The 14,220-nt window shown below is 47.1% G+C and overlaps 2 protein-coding genes across 5 annotated transcripts; one reads left to right on the top strand and one right to left on the bottom strand.

Annotated features, from left to right (window-relative positions):
* Positions 1-431: 431 nt before the first annotated feature.
* RNF113A (ring finger protein 113A) lies at positions 432-1,639 on the bottom strand. The gene has a single exon (XM_060138189.1). It carries the CDS (start codon positions 1,517-1,519, stop codon positions 488-490), a length of 1,032 nt encoding a protein of 343 aa, XP_059994172.1. The 5' UTR covers positions 1,520-1,639; the 3' UTR covers positions 432-487.
* A 78-nt stretch (positions 1,640-1,717) lies between these two features.
* On the top strand, positions 1,718-13,584 carry NDUFA1 (NADH:ubiquinone oxidoreductase subunit A1). Of its 4 annotated transcripts, none has more exons than XM_060138190.1 (3): positions 1,718-1,931; positions 2,971-3,060; positions 8,748-10,010. In XM_060138190.1, exons 1-3 carry the CDS (start codon positions 1,830-1,832, stop codon positions 9,063-9,065), a joined length of 510 nt encoding a protein of 169 aa, XP_059994173.1. In that variant the 5' UTR covers positions 1,718-1,829; the 3' UTR covers positions 9,066-10,010. The 4 variants fall into 4 exon arrangements, with proteins under 4 accessions (XP_059994173.1, XP_059994174.1, XP_059994176.1 ...); XM_060138191.1 differs by having other exon boundaries at positions 1,720-1,931; positions 8,811-10,010; XM_060138193.1 differs by lacking the exon at positions 8,748-10,010 and adding an exon at positions 13,457-13,584 and having other exon boundaries at positions 1,725-1,931.
* The last annotated feature ends 636 nt before the right edge of the window (positions 13,585-14,220 follow it).

The raw sequence follows: 14,220 nt of genomic DNA, 5'->3' as shown, positions 1-14,220 counted from the left end.
GATCTTCCCCGACCGGGGCACAAACCCGCGTCCCCTGCATCGGCAGGCGGACTCTCAACCACTGTGCCACCAGGGAAGCCCGGCTGGGGTGTATTTTGAAGTAGTACGCGCTCCCAAGACGGATAATGTATGAAAGTACTTTTGTAAATTATTAAGTGATGCAAAAATGTGATATAATAAATAGGTCCAGTTCTTGCTTTCATCACAGCTTTGGTCACTTCAAGCAAATTCTAGCTCTTTTCTCGAACTTCTCCCATCCCCCAAATTTATGCTAAAGGGTTTTGAAAAGTATCTGTTACACACAGGCAGCATTTATACCAGGTAAAAATCCAGATTATACCTACCTTGGTGCTTTTACAAGCCATCCATCCAGCACCCTACTTCACCACCCGCCTTTTGCTCTCACTTTCCCTAGAAAGGAAGGACACAAATTAAGATTTCCAAAACAAAAAAACATTTATTTTGAGATTTGAGAATAATGGGAAAATTAAGTAATGGGAATTGGACCCTCATCGGGGTCTTCTGGGAAATCGGAAGCACCATCCTCTTCTGGAGCTCTGTGCTTCTCCAGTTTAGCAATCAATTCTTTCGCTGGATTGAAGACGCCATTGGTCTGCTGGTCACAGACATAGCAGCGCGGGGTGGTGCGGAAATGCTGCAGGGCACAGCTCTCGCAGAAATAATGCCTGCACTTGGTGACAACTGGGTTTTGGAAGGTCTGGCGACAGATGAAACACTTGAATGGTATTTCCTCCTCATCACTTCCCACTTCATAGTTTTCATCCTCATAGACACCATAGCGACCCTCATCAAGCTCACGTTCGATCTGCCACCCATGCTTGTAATCTGAACGGTCATGAAGGAATTTGCAGCTGTCTCCGAAGCCGCAAAAGCCAGTCTCCTTGTAGTCCTTACAAATGTCGGGCTGGTAATCCCAGCGCACGGTGGCACGCAGATGCTCGGGAGCTCGGATGGGGCCCTTCCTCACCATCCCGGAGGAAGCATTGCCCATAGACGTATCCTTAGGCTTCATGTATTTCTGATAATTATTGATTCCCCGATAGATCTTGTCATCTTCCTTGCCCTTCAGCTCCTCCTGGATCTTCTGGCTGCGCTCAAAGATGGCTTGCGCGTCACGTTCCTTCTCTGTGTCTAGTTCGTAGACAGCAGTCGCCCCCATATCTTCTGGCCCCACGGGTTTCGCCGAGCGAGTGGACTTATACACCACGCCGAGGCTCTCGGGCTCGTTCTCCCCCTCTCCCTCTCCGCTACTCAGGTCGCCGTAAGCCGCATTCTGTTTACCACTGCCACGGGTTTTCTGTATCATCGGATTGTGGGTCGCCCGCTTCTTTTCCGGGCGGATCACAGTGTTGCCTTCGTCACTGCTGCTGCTGTCTCCGGACTCTCGTTTGCAGACCGGGCGCTTTCTGCGGCCTGCAGCCCCTTTTCGCACAGGCTTTTTGAAAAAAAAGGTGCACACCTGGTCTGTCGTCTTTCCTGGAGAAAGTTGCTCTGCCATTTTAAGAGTTTCGAGCTCCGAAACGGCTGTGGCCTGCTGGGTGGCGCGGAGCTGCTTCACGTCACTGCACGTCTTGCACTTGACCGCGAGTCGGTGCAAAATCCGCTGCGGAACGATGACTGTGGGAGCAAGAGTGTGCGAGAGCGCAGGCGCGCGCCATGCTTGGGCCCTGCCGCGCTCCGTAGCTTCCTCCGTGTACATGACTCCGCCCCGCTCGTTCGCTGCCGCTGAAGTTACGGGAAAGGGATTGAAGCCGGGTCACCTTTAAGGAGCGTGGAAGGAAGTGTTTGGCCTTGGTAACGGTGTCGCGATGTGGTTCGAGATTCTCCCCGGGATCGCCGTCATGGCCGTGTGCTTATTCATCCCGGGAATGGCCACTGCACGCATCCACAGGTTCACTAACGGGGGCAAGGTAAGGCGGCTTCTCCGGCCCGGCGGCTGACTCCACCGGCTGGCGTTACGAAATGGGCGGTGGGGTCGGGAACCCATTAGAACCCGGAGCCTCTCTCCGAGATGGGGAATACCGAGATCGGCCCTTTTTCTTTTTATTGCCTAAAAGCAGAGGCTTGTGGAACGAAGCCGACGGGAACCGTATTCTACTTTAGCAAGAAACAGCTGGCTGCTAGGTGAAGCGTGGGCAGGAGGGCGGAGTAGAGTTTTGGGGGCTGGAAAGACAGGAGATTGAAAGAGGTAGGTCCAAACTGCTAGGCAGAGGAGAGAGGCGTCGATTAGTCTTGGCCCCACTCCCTCTGACCTCTGGTCTCCTTTCTTGCTGGATTTTGGTTTTAATTTCTCGCATCCATATCTTGGTATCTTCATGTTTTTCACTTTTTTCTAGCCTTTGTTTTGTTTTTGGCTGCGCCGCGCGGCTTTCGGGATCTCAGTTCCCCGACCAGGGGTTGAACCCCGCTCGGGCAGTGAAAGTGCCCAGTCCGAACCACTGGACCTCCAGGAAATTCCCCTTAATTAGGTTTTTTTTACCTTGACATTTTTTTATCCTCCCACTTTCTCTTGCAAGCCTTTAGGAACTTAGGTCACGCTCCTGTTTTTCACATTAGGATTTGTGATTTTCCTCTCTAATTAGTCCTTCACATTATCTCAGAGTATAAATGTACTTACTTTCTGGTTTTGTGATTGTCTTTCACTTGTGATCTACCACTGTCGTTTCTTCTCACTAGGGTCCCCAAAGGGAACAAGTAGTCATGACTTTAAAAAAAAAAGAAAGGAGGAAAGAAAAAAATGATGCTGGTTAAAATAGAAAGTGTAAGAACTCATGGTTACCATCTTAGCTCTAAAGTTTAGTGGTCCGATTTTATTTAGGATTCTGGTCTTATATTGTTAATTTGGTTTTTATATCAGTGATTCCATTTTTCTGGAATGTCACTTATAAATATCCCTCTATTGGGTCACTCATCTTTGTAAACTACAATAACAATTTCTTTTAATTGTAGGAAAAAAGGGTTGCCCATTATTCATATCAGTGGAATTTGATGGAAAGAGATAGGCGCATCTCTGGAGTTAATCGTTACTATGTGTCAAAGGTAAGATGGCTCTGACGCTAGCCCATCTGTCAGGGTTGAGGTGCATTCTGGTTAATGTTTTGCCAAAGGTCTTACAGCAGACTGGGAAAATGCAAACTAAAATAGCACTGTCTTTTACATATTTAATGATCCTTTGCATTTCTTATTATGTGGATCATCTGCCTATACCCTTTCTTGTTCTGTTGTCTTTTTCTTTTTGATTTATAGGGCTTCTTATATATATATTACAGATATCAATCTTTTGTCTCTTTTATATGTGGCAAATATTTTTCTCAGTCTGCTGTCTTTTTTACTTTATGGTGGCTTTCATCAGATAGTTTTTTTTTTAATGTTTTTATTGGAGTATAATTGCTTTACAATGGTGTGTTAGTTTCTGCTTTATAACAAAGTGAATCAGTTATACATATGTTCCCATGTCTCTTCCCTCTTGCATCTCCCTCCCTCCCACCCTCCCTATCCCACCCCTCTAGGTGGTCACAAAGCACCGAGCTGATCAGATAGTTTTTAATCTTGATGTTCAGTTTATCATATTTTTATCGTTCTGGATTTTGGGTTTTATATCTTGTTTACAAATGACTTTTGTACCCAAGATTCTAAAAATATATTTCTACAGTTTCTCCAAATACCATTAAAGTCTTTTTTACATTTAGTGCTCTGACCTGTCTACAGGTCATTTTGGGGTATAATGTGAAGCAAGGATTTAACTTTAGTTTTCTCCAAGAAACAGCCAGTTGTCACAGTTATCTACATATGGAAAAGTCCATTTTTTATTTGAAATACCACTCTAGTAAACTAAATTTCCATATACACATGGGTCTGTTTCATGAATGTACTCTTCTATACTCCATTGGTTTGCCAGTTCCTGCACCAGTACATTAAAGAATTACTATAATGTTTTATTTGATTGAATCATATGAAACTGCTGTTTTTGTGGGTCAAAAATGGCCAAGCAGGGCTTCCCTGGTGGTGCAGTGGTTGGGAGTCCGCCTGCCGATGCAGGGGTCGTGGGTTCGTGCCCCGGTCCAGGAGGATCCCACGTGCTGCGGAGCAGCTGGGCCCGTGAGCCGTGGCCGCTGGGCCTGCGCGTCCAGAGCCTGTGCTCTGCAATGGGAGGGGCCACAGCGGTGAGAGGCCCGCGTACCGCAAACAAACAAACAAACAAAAAATGGCCAAGCAGTAGCATTTTCATATGGTTCAACTTAATAGTATGTTCTTATATATTGTAGGAGTTCATCCTCATTATTCTTGTAAAAATTTTACTATTTTATACTTTCTCCTTGCTGATTCACCCTTCACAGCAAATCTAGGTAAATATTAATTCCATTTTATAGATGAGAAAACAGAAGGTCAGAGTGATTAAATTATAGTATAAGGACTCACCCTATGTGATCTGCCTCTCAGTATAGTGCTATTTGAGAATCTAATCTGATGAACATGATGATAGATATCTACTCATCTAGAGTGGTATTTCTCAAAGTATGGTTCAAGAATAACCAAAAAAAGGGGGAGTGGGGGAGGAATTCCTTGGCTGTCCAGTGGTTAGGACTCTGAGCTTCCACTGCAAGGGGCAGGGACACGGGGCACGGGTTCGATCCCTGGTTAGGGAACTCAGATCCTGCAAGCCGCACAGCCAAAAAAAAAGAAAAAAAAAAGTATGCCATCAGGATCACCTGGCATGTGAGATAAAATACAGATTCCTAGGACCCTGACTGGACCAAATGAATTAGGATTTTTACAAGGTGGCTCCTAGGACTATGCAATTTTAATTTCTCTCAAGGTGATTCTTCCTTCAATTGAAACGGAATACGTGGAATGTGTTATTTTAACACCTGGAAGAAATGTCATCACTGATTACTCTTTTACTTTGTTGTTTCTGAAGTATTTGGTTGTGAACTGAGTAAGATAGAGTGGTCTTCTGAATAGTGTCATGCTTACAGGGCAAGAGTTCTGGAGTTGGGGGTCCCTGAGCTTGAATTCTGGCTCTACTGCTTCCTTACTGACTTAAACAACGGACTTTAAATCTCTCTGAGCCTCCATTTTTTTCACCTGTAAAAAAGTAGAATGGGGCTAATAATATCTTTCCTGATGTTGGCTGTTATTTTATAAAATGGATTTACCTTACTGTCCTCTGACGCTGAGGGTACTTTGTAGAAGGATCCAGGAGGTAAATAGTTGCTTTACTTCAGTCTTGATTGCAAGCGGAAGGGGGGGGTTGTCTTTTCATATAAAGTGGTATGTTTGCTACTGTCCGAAAATGAAAATTAGGAGTCAGTATAGGTTATAGGAATCATTGTAGGTTACAGTACATGTACATCTTTGACAGAAACAGAATTCTCACATCATCCTTTTTAAACTGTTTTTCAGGGTTTGGAGAACATTGATTAAGGAAGCATTTTCCTGATTGATGAAAAATAACTCAGTTATGCTTGTCTACCCCTGCTAGAAGGTTATGCAGTGTATTGTGTAGCATGCAGTGTATTGTGTAGCATGCAGTGTATTTTGTAGTGTGTAATAAAAATAAAACAAAAAAGTAAAATCAGAGGTTTTCTTTACTTTTTTGAATGGTACTACACAAGATCAAGCAGTCTACCCAATGTAGCTTTATCACTTTAAAAAAACTAAAGGCAACTGAGGCTTGTAAAATTAGAGACATAATGTACACCAAGTGCCGATCACTGTGCCTGGTGCCTAATGTGTCACAAACGGTAGTTCCTGCTATTGTAATATTACTGAAAACCATTGTTTCTTCAGAGATTGCTAGGAGAATACAGAAAAAGTAGTACTTTGTTTTCTTTCTAGTTCCTTTTCTGGGTGAATCTTATGTGCTTAAAATTCCAGACCGCACCTTCAACTTTCATGCACTCTGTATCCAGCACATAGTATTCACTTAAGTGTTGATTTTTATTTTGGATTGCTGTGTAGAGCAGAAACAACAGTGATTATGTTTATTAAAATGAATGTACCGACCATTTGAAATAAAGAATTGCATGTTCAGATAATATGAAGATCTGAAAGGGTGTAACTACTGTGAAGATGGTGATACTCCATGTGTACAGATCAACACCCCAGGTGACCACAGGACCTCTGGGTGAGAAAACTAAGTTATTTGTCATCCCCATCTTTTATTTAGTTTAACATTTGATCTGCTGGTGACCTTAAACACACCTGCACTGTATAGTTTCCATTGACCTCATCTTACAGGACAGGGCTTACAGAGGAAGGAGGTGGCAGTCCCACTTAGAGGAATACTGTATATTGTGCCACCCTGTGATGATGAAACTGTTTAAGGAAAGCTGTGGTCATGGTTACAAATTTAATACAACCTCTAGTCTTTATTTAGTGCTACACAGGGCTCATTTTGCTGACTGTTAGGAGAACTATCTCTGGAAAGGAAGAGAGAGGGCAGGTAGTACAGATAGGAATACAGGAGACTTACTGACAACATTACTAAATTTGTCACTAAATCTATTGATTTTTAGGTCTGTTCTCTGTCCACTGTACCTCTAGGCAGGGCTCATCCACTAGAGGATTCATCCTTAGATGAATGTCAGGGCTGTATAGCGAGGGGCTACAAAGTGACAGAAAATCAGTTGGTCAGGTTTAGCATTAGCGTCCGAATTCTTCACTCCCTTTTTTGTGGCACTTGCTATGAAATTTAGCCTTATTTTTATACACCGCTGCCAGGGAGTAAACCAGATTAAAATGCACACTTTGAAGCTAGAAGACTATAGTGGTGCGTTGTAGCCTGCATTTCTCTTGATTTTTTGAAAGTGCAGTTAGCCAGAAGAGTTTTCTTACAGCAGCTATGACAGATGTGGTCTGGCTACTGACCTCGGGTCCATTGGTCACCTGCTTTTAAGGCCAGTTGAAAGGATGCTTGGTAAACGATGCCATTCATTTGGTTTTATTTTTTATTTATGTTTATTAAAGTATAGTTGATGTACAGTATTATATAAGTTTCAGGTACACAACAAAGTCACAATTTTTAAAGGTTACACTCCATTTATAGTTATTATAAGATATTGGCTATATTCCCTGTCCTGTACAATATATCCTTGTAGCTAATTTTATACATATGGCTTTATTCTTTAACTTTTAAAACAGATACTGTATTCACATAGCTCAAAAATCCAACAATATAAGGTATTCAGTGAAAAGACTTGTTCCAGTCCCATGCCCAGCACCTGCCCCACTGTCACACTACCCCAAAGGGTCTCTATGCATGTAGAAATACAAACACGTGTTCTTCTGTCTTCTGTGATGGTAACATTTGATACACAGTCTACCTTTATGTCCCTTGTTTGGAAGAATGGTTCTTGTTTGAAATTATATCTGTCAGGCTGCCATCATTATTTCTAGGGTGAAATGAAATAGTAGGAAAGAATTTGAAAAAGTTTAGAGGAAGCCATACACATTCAGAAGGGAGTTGGAAGAGGATGGCCCTGCCCTTTGGGAAACACTTTTAAGTGAAATATTTATGAAAAAAAAAGACAACACTCTAGAATCAGCAATTCCAACTTATAAGGACCCTTAGACATCTAGTCCAAATTCTGATTCCTCAGATGAGGAAACAAAGGTTCAGCCATGGGAAGCCATCACCTGGCTAGCTAGTAGCAGACCAGGGACTAGAATCTTGGTGTCTAGACTCCCAACCTAGTGTACTTTTAACTGTTCTTTGTGGCTCACTTCAATAAACACTGCTGAGTGAATGCCACATGCCAGGTACTGTGCCCCAGATTTGAATAAGACAGCCTCGCCCTTCTGGAGCTCAGTCCGGAGGACTGCAAGGCAGTTAGTTACAGGATGGGGTGGTGAGTGCTATGACAGGGGTCTGCAGAAGGTGCTGTGGGAGCACACAGCTGGGATCTGACCCAACCTTCAGATGGAGGGAAGGGAGAGGGCTTCAGGTAAGTTCCAGGTGATGCCCACACCAAGCGAAGTCTTGAAGGTCGGGGAGCATTTACGAGATAAGCAACTGAGGCGAGAAAGCAGCGCGAGTGTGAGGACACAAACTAGCGTGGCTGTGTGGGAAAGAGCCGCAAGTATTGTGCAGAACTAGAGCAAAGAGTGAGGCAGGAAGGAGAGGGAAGAGGGAGCAGAGAGGCTGGCAGGGCCCAGAACACCAAGGGCCTGGCCCGTCTCCCTTGGGTGTCAGACTTTGTCCAGGGCAGCTGGAAGCCTCTGGGGGCGGCAAGCAGGAGAGTGAGGTGGGGACGTGCATCCATCTGCCGGGCTGCTCTGCAGAGCACGGACTTAAAGACGTGCTTCACTTTTGCCAAGTTTGGAGACGTTTTCACCGTCACGTGGGGAGTCGGGTGAGGTGCTACTGACATCTAGTGGGTAGAGCCTACAGTGTAGGGGCCAGCCCCTCCCAGGACAGTTTTAGGGAGCCCACGATGTCAACACTGCTGAGACCGAGAAATTCTGAAAGCAGCAGGGTCTCCATCAAGCAACACGCCAGGAAGTGTTATTTTTTTTGGGCACGGCTTGCGGGATCTTAGTTCCCCGACCAGGGATCAAACCCGTGCCCCGTGCAGTGGAAGCTCGGAGTCTTAACCACTGGACCGCCAGGGAAGTCCCGAAATGTTGCTGTTTTTTTTTTTTTTTTTAAATTCCTACTTATTCAGGTCAGGAGTCTATGGGAGTAATTCCCCTTTTCCTCTCGTTCCTCGTTCTTTGTTCATTAGAGTTCAGATCCCAGATTCTCTCTCGGCTCATTTGTAAACCTGAACTTTATCCCATCCCTGGAGGCATTTGTTTTCCCATGGATGTATCCCAACTCACTGCGAGTGACGTGCTTCAAGTCGAGAAGACAACAAACCGTTTCTTTTCTGAAGGGCTGTGGAGACTCGGAACTTTGGGGGAATCAGCACATCAGGAGGCTCGCCGCCTTTAGCTGTGTGACCTCACGCAAGTCACTTCACTGCTCTGAGGCTCAGGTCTCCTCCTATCTTCCAAGGGAAAATAATACGTGCTCTGCACACGTCCCTGGGTATCTGAGATAGTCAGGACATCATGTATGTGGAGTAGTTTGTAACTGGGCAGCCCTGTGCCTGTGGAGGGGATCACTGCTGGCGCTGCAAGCACCCCTGGAACAGCTGTCCAGTCCACTCCCAGGTCGCCCAAAGGCACTTACCTGAACGTGGTAGGAGGACCCTCAGGCCCTCTGCGGAACTAAGTGTAGGTGGCGGCAGCAGTCTTGGGTCCTCTCTTAGAATGAGTGATCACACCTAGGGATTCGCAGAACACCGCAAAAAAGACAACAGACCACACTAACCTCTGTAAGGACACGCATTGCTCTAAAGGTGTGTTCTGAGAGCAGAGAGGAAAATGCAGTTTCTTGCCACCGTGAGGACCGAGTGCCTGGTTACCCCTCTCGGCAGACGCGGCCTGCTCTGTTCTAGGAGAAGGTGGTGACCGGATGGGACTGAAGCTGGCCGTCCTCAACAGGGAGCCTTTGGATGGGAGGAGGGTAGAGAGTTAAACACCACTTGGTTTTCAAGATTTCATATCACCCTGATACTTTTGTGACCTGAGAACTCAAATGATTCTACTACACTTTTGTGACACATGAGACACACAGAACGGTTATCGAGGTTTTTCTTTCCCAAGTATGTCGATGCAGATTTTACGTATCTAAAGACACTGGCGTTCAGCTTCTTGGTTTGGGTCCCCGTGTGCTTGTGTAATGCTGCCTTCCTCCACCCCACCTCATCCACACACCCCTGACCCAATATTTCATCTCTGAGGTTTGCATACTCGGGAATATTCTTTTGGGATGTGCTCTTCCTTTGCTTCCCACATGAAGCTGGAGTAGAGCCTGAGCTAGACCCTGAGGGGTTCAGAATGTTCTTATGACATTCACATATGGGGCACTGTTGATAAAAGATGAGGAAATTTCTGTAAGGAATAAATCCAATGCTATGTTTGCATAATCTTTAATTGTTAAAGGTTTCTTTGGCCTATTTGTGTACCCTCTGTGTCTGATGCTGTTGGGCATAATATACCTCTCCCACCCGCAAAGTCTCTTTAGCAGTGCGGAGCCAAGTCACTGCTTTTGGGATTTCCGCAAATCTTGATTGACGACTAAAGACCTAAGTGTTCTTTTCAGGGCATCACTGAGAAAATGGCCTAGCAGATCTTACTTGTGTAAACCCATGTAACTGGTGCTTTACTAGTTTGAACACATTTTGTTTCATCTGTTGTTCTGTTTCTTGGCAGGCGTCTTCCTAAGTTCCAGAAAACATGGAGAAACCAATTATGATATATGGGCTAGAGCGTAGTCAGGTAATAAAATTGACAAACAAGTATGCAATTTCAGTTATGACCCTAAAGGACTGTAATACCAAAGGCAATAGGAAAAAAGGGAAGACAATGGAAACACTGAGCATCGCTGCCCCCAAGAAAACAAGAATCTCCCGTGTGTTTAGGAGTTTCTTTGGTATACCTGCCTGTCCCCGTGCGTGCCACCTACTGCATGGCTGGAGAGGGTCTCTTTCACTTAGCAGACAGATTTTTTTCTTTCTAGGTTTAATACCCTTTGTTTCTAGAGGCCAGAAAACAGCACAGGCCCCCAGAAGCCCACTCCGGTCTCTCATCTCTAAGAGCCTGGTCTTTGGGGCAAGGTGGGTCAGGTCTCTAGGGCAACTCTGGAGTTTTCATCCGGTGTCTGTTGGGGGCAGCCCAGTGTGGTTATGACCGTGGAACAGAACATCAAGGCATCACCATCGAAAGTCCAGCCATCCGGGAACAGCTCTGCCACAGTACTTGTGTTCTGAGCATGGCACTGTTCAGTGAGGCACTCGCCCTATGGCAGACCTGCATATGCTCAAGCTGGAACGTTCTGAGTGGTCTTCATGACATCATGACTGTCAGGGATCCACCCAACCTGGGACTGACTGGCACAGTACAGTACTCAGGCTGTGTGGCCTTTATGGATGGAGAATGGGCCTCAGTTTAGGAAAGGCCCTGGGCTCCTACCACCTCCTCTCCCTTCCCAGGACAGTCTGGTGGCCTTTTAGACTGGAAGTGAGGTCACTATGCCACACACTTAGAAACTGCCCCAACCCAAGATACCTTGCTACATTTGACTCACTGGTTCTCTTTTCACGTGAGCACACCTTATCTTCCCAACTACATTGTAGGTGCATTGAGGGTGGGAACCTTGTCTCACTCAGCTTCACTTCACCTGTCCACTTTGCCTGCCACCTGTCCTGCCACCTGTCCACTTTGCAGTACTTAGAAGATATGTGCAGGCTGACTGGGCTCACCTGACAGGAGAACGTCAGCATTTAGCCCGAGCTTCATCGCTGAGAACTGACAGCCCTGCTGGACATAGGCAGGGAGGAGGAAAGGCGGGGTGGGAGAGTAAGAAGATAAATAAGGGAAGGGGGTGACGGGGTGAGCATGAGGGTACAAGAGGAGGCGAGAGCAGGAACTGGGAGGGAACTGACATGACTGAAGGGCTACAGGTGGGAAAGAATAGAATCCAAGGCCCAAGGTGTGGCCTCCTTCCTCGTGCGCTGACGTCAATCGCCCCTGCCAGCACCCCCCAACTGCCCTCAATTCAGGAAGGAGCTGACAGCGACGGAAGCAACTCCTCGCTCTAGTGAGCACCACATCCTGGGTACAAATTCGCCCCACTTCCCATATGCGGGGGGGCAAGTGAGGCCCCTGCCCTCTCCCTCCCCTGGCAGAAGGAAGGAAGCCCAGGAGGCGGGCTCACACGTCTGACCCCGTCTGACCCCGTGTGTCGATGGTCTCCCTGAAGCGGACCGGGCATGCTCCGCGCACTCACCGGGCTGCCGTGAGGGTCTGGAAGGGCTTCGTGGCGGGTCTGGGTCCGCGGGGCACATCTTTGCACGCAGCCTCCACCTTCTTGCAGGGGCCAGGCTGGACCAGGCGCCGTGTGTGTTGGAGAGCGGCTGCCAAGGCTTATTTCCTGCTCCCGTCCTCGGGCCCCACCTGCGCCGCTCCGGGCTCTGTGCCACTTCTCCACACTCAGCTGTGCCGGGAAGGAGGCACCGGAGGAGGGCATGCTTTGGAAGAACTTGTCCTCAGTGCTGCCTGAGAGTTCAAAAGCCCTCTCAACCTGGACAGCCTGGAGGCCAGAATTTGTCGCTTCAGTGAGCGGCCTGGCTGGGGGTAGGAGGTCAAGTTCTGGCCCACCCACTTGCAGCTCCTGCTTCAAAGAGGAGCCTTTCTAATCGTCTGGGAAATCTCTCCTGGCTCCCCCACGCAAACACTTTGTCTTCTAGGAGTTTCTCATCGCTGGCCTGCAAGTCTCTCTCCTCCGGGCAATTAAGAATCCCACTGCCCGCCCTTCCAGGCCAGGTCCTCACCCTGGGCCTCGCACCAATGGCCCCAGGGCTTCTTAGGAGAGGTCTTGCTGCCCCTGCCCACAAAAGCTTGGCATGCAGGAGGCTGGAGCTCTGCTCTTTTGGAATGCATCTACGTAGGGCCTAGTGTTTCCAGTTTCCCCTCTTTCCCCCAGGGAACCCAGGAGGAGGGCAGGGTGTGGACCAGGGCCTGTTATGGCACTAGAAGGTTCATGGCAGTTGGTCTGATGGACCTTGTGGGAGTCAGATCAGCAAACAGAACTGACGCCAGTCCTTATCATCAGTCATTTTCGTAGATCAGGAGCCTGTGGGCTCACCAAGGGCAGTGTCCACACGAGTCCTCCTCCTGCTTTGGCTGCTGGGCATCAAGCCTAAACAGTGAGAGCTCAAGACACACCCGCCCCTGTTATCCTAGGCACGTTCTCCTAGCTTTGGGGAAGTGACCGGCTCTTTCTGACTGCTGTACTTTTTTTTGTTTTGTTTTGTTTTTTTGCGGTACGCGGGCCTCTCACTGTTGTGGCCTCTCCCGTTGCGGAGCACAGGCTCCGGACGCGCAGGCTCAGCGGCCATGGCTCACGGGCCCAGCCGCTCCGCGGCACGTGGGATCTTCCCGGACCGGGGCACGAACCCGTGTCCCCTGCATCAGCAGGCGGACTCTCAGCCACTGCACCACCAGGGAAGCCCCTGCTGTACTTTTTGATTCTCCCCGTTATGGTTTGTCTCTTCATCGTCATGATTGTGGTACCTAATGGTTATTGGGCACTGTGGACAAAGAAAGTCGCCTGCCATTCTAGTAAACAAAGAATGTTGCCCGCCATCAGGCCCGGGGCCACTGCAGCCGCACCCCCAGCCCAACACGGCGCGCCCTGAGGGGAATTCAGAAAGGAGAAAAACGGGATACTGGCTACAGATAGTTAAGGTGCATATCTAAGGAATGATTTCAATGAGCCCAGACTCTGGCATCTTCACATACAGAGAAAAGCACTAAAGTCATGAACTTGAGATGTTTTTTGTGATTAGCAATAATCGTTTGATGTTTGACAACATTTTTTTTTCAGCAAAAACTCCTATATATCGTGGCTCCTCCCTTACCTCTTCGGAATGGTTCCTCAGAGCTCTCTGAGAGGCTGTCTCATGGGCTGTAGTCCTCAGTAAGGTCCCTGAATAAAACAGAACTTAAAACTTTTAGGTTGTACTTTTCTTTGCTCCAGGCAACAGCACTTAGAGTGTGCCTGTCCTTGTTTTGAGCGCTCTGCATGAATCGCTTCCTTTCATCTTCTTATCAGCCTTGTGAAGTGATGCCTATCAAGATCCCTATTGTACACGTGAAGCTCAGAGAGGTGAAACAACCCGCCTGAAGTCACAAAGCCAGTGCACGGCAGAGCTGGGGTTTGAAATCCTGTCTGTGATCAGAGTCCGAGTTCCTCCATCTAAGCCACAGTACCTCCCACCCCAGGCCATCCCCAGTCCACCCCTACCTCGCTACAACCATCTCAGCAGTCTCTGTGTGTGGGTCCTGTATCTGTGTGTGTCTTCCACGCAGTGAGCTCAGCATTTCATCCTGGATAAAGAGGACACTTAGCAAAGCACTTTCCTTTCTTTATTGGGATTGAGACCAACTGTCTTATGGTAAGAAACCAACCACTCCATATATAAAGCACAGTGGTTAAGGGCAGGGGTTCTGAGACTTAGGGCTTTCATGGATTAAGAGAATTAATAAAATAAAACTGGGTTCTAACACAGGGCCAGTGACTTTTGATTTCACCATTTAAAAGAACACTATTTATACTACTACTACTACTATTAATACTACTAGAAATAA

The sequence above is a fragment of the Lagenorhynchus albirostris genome, chromosome X, assembly GCF_949774975.1.
Source record: "Lagenorhynchus albirostris chromosome X, mLagAlb1.1, whole genome shotgun sequence".
Classification (NCBI taxonomy): domain Eukaryota; kingdom Metazoa; phylum Chordata; class Mammalia; order Artiodactyla; family Delphinidae; genus Lagenorhynchus; species Lagenorhynchus albirostris.
Note: the sequence above shows the minus strand (reverse complement) of the source record. Positions and strands in the feature narration are given on the sequence as shown.

Coding starts and splice junctions, on each gene's coding strand:
- RNF113A (XM_060138189.1), bottom strand. CDS start 1,519: ATGGCAGAGCAACTTTCTCCAGGAAAGACGACAGACCAGGTGTGCACC.
- NDUFA1 (XM_060138190.1), top strand. CDS start 1,830: ATGTGGTTCGAGATTCTCCCCGGGATCGCCGTCATGGCCGTGTGCTTA. Junction 1,932..2,970: donor GGTTCACTAACGGGGGCAAG/GTAAGGCGGCTT, acceptor TTTTAATTGTAG/GAAAAAAGGGTTGCCCATTA. Junction 3,061..8,747: donor ATCGTTACTATGTGTCAAAG/GTAAGATGGCTC, acceptor TTTGTTCATTAG/AGTTCAGATCCCAGATTCTC.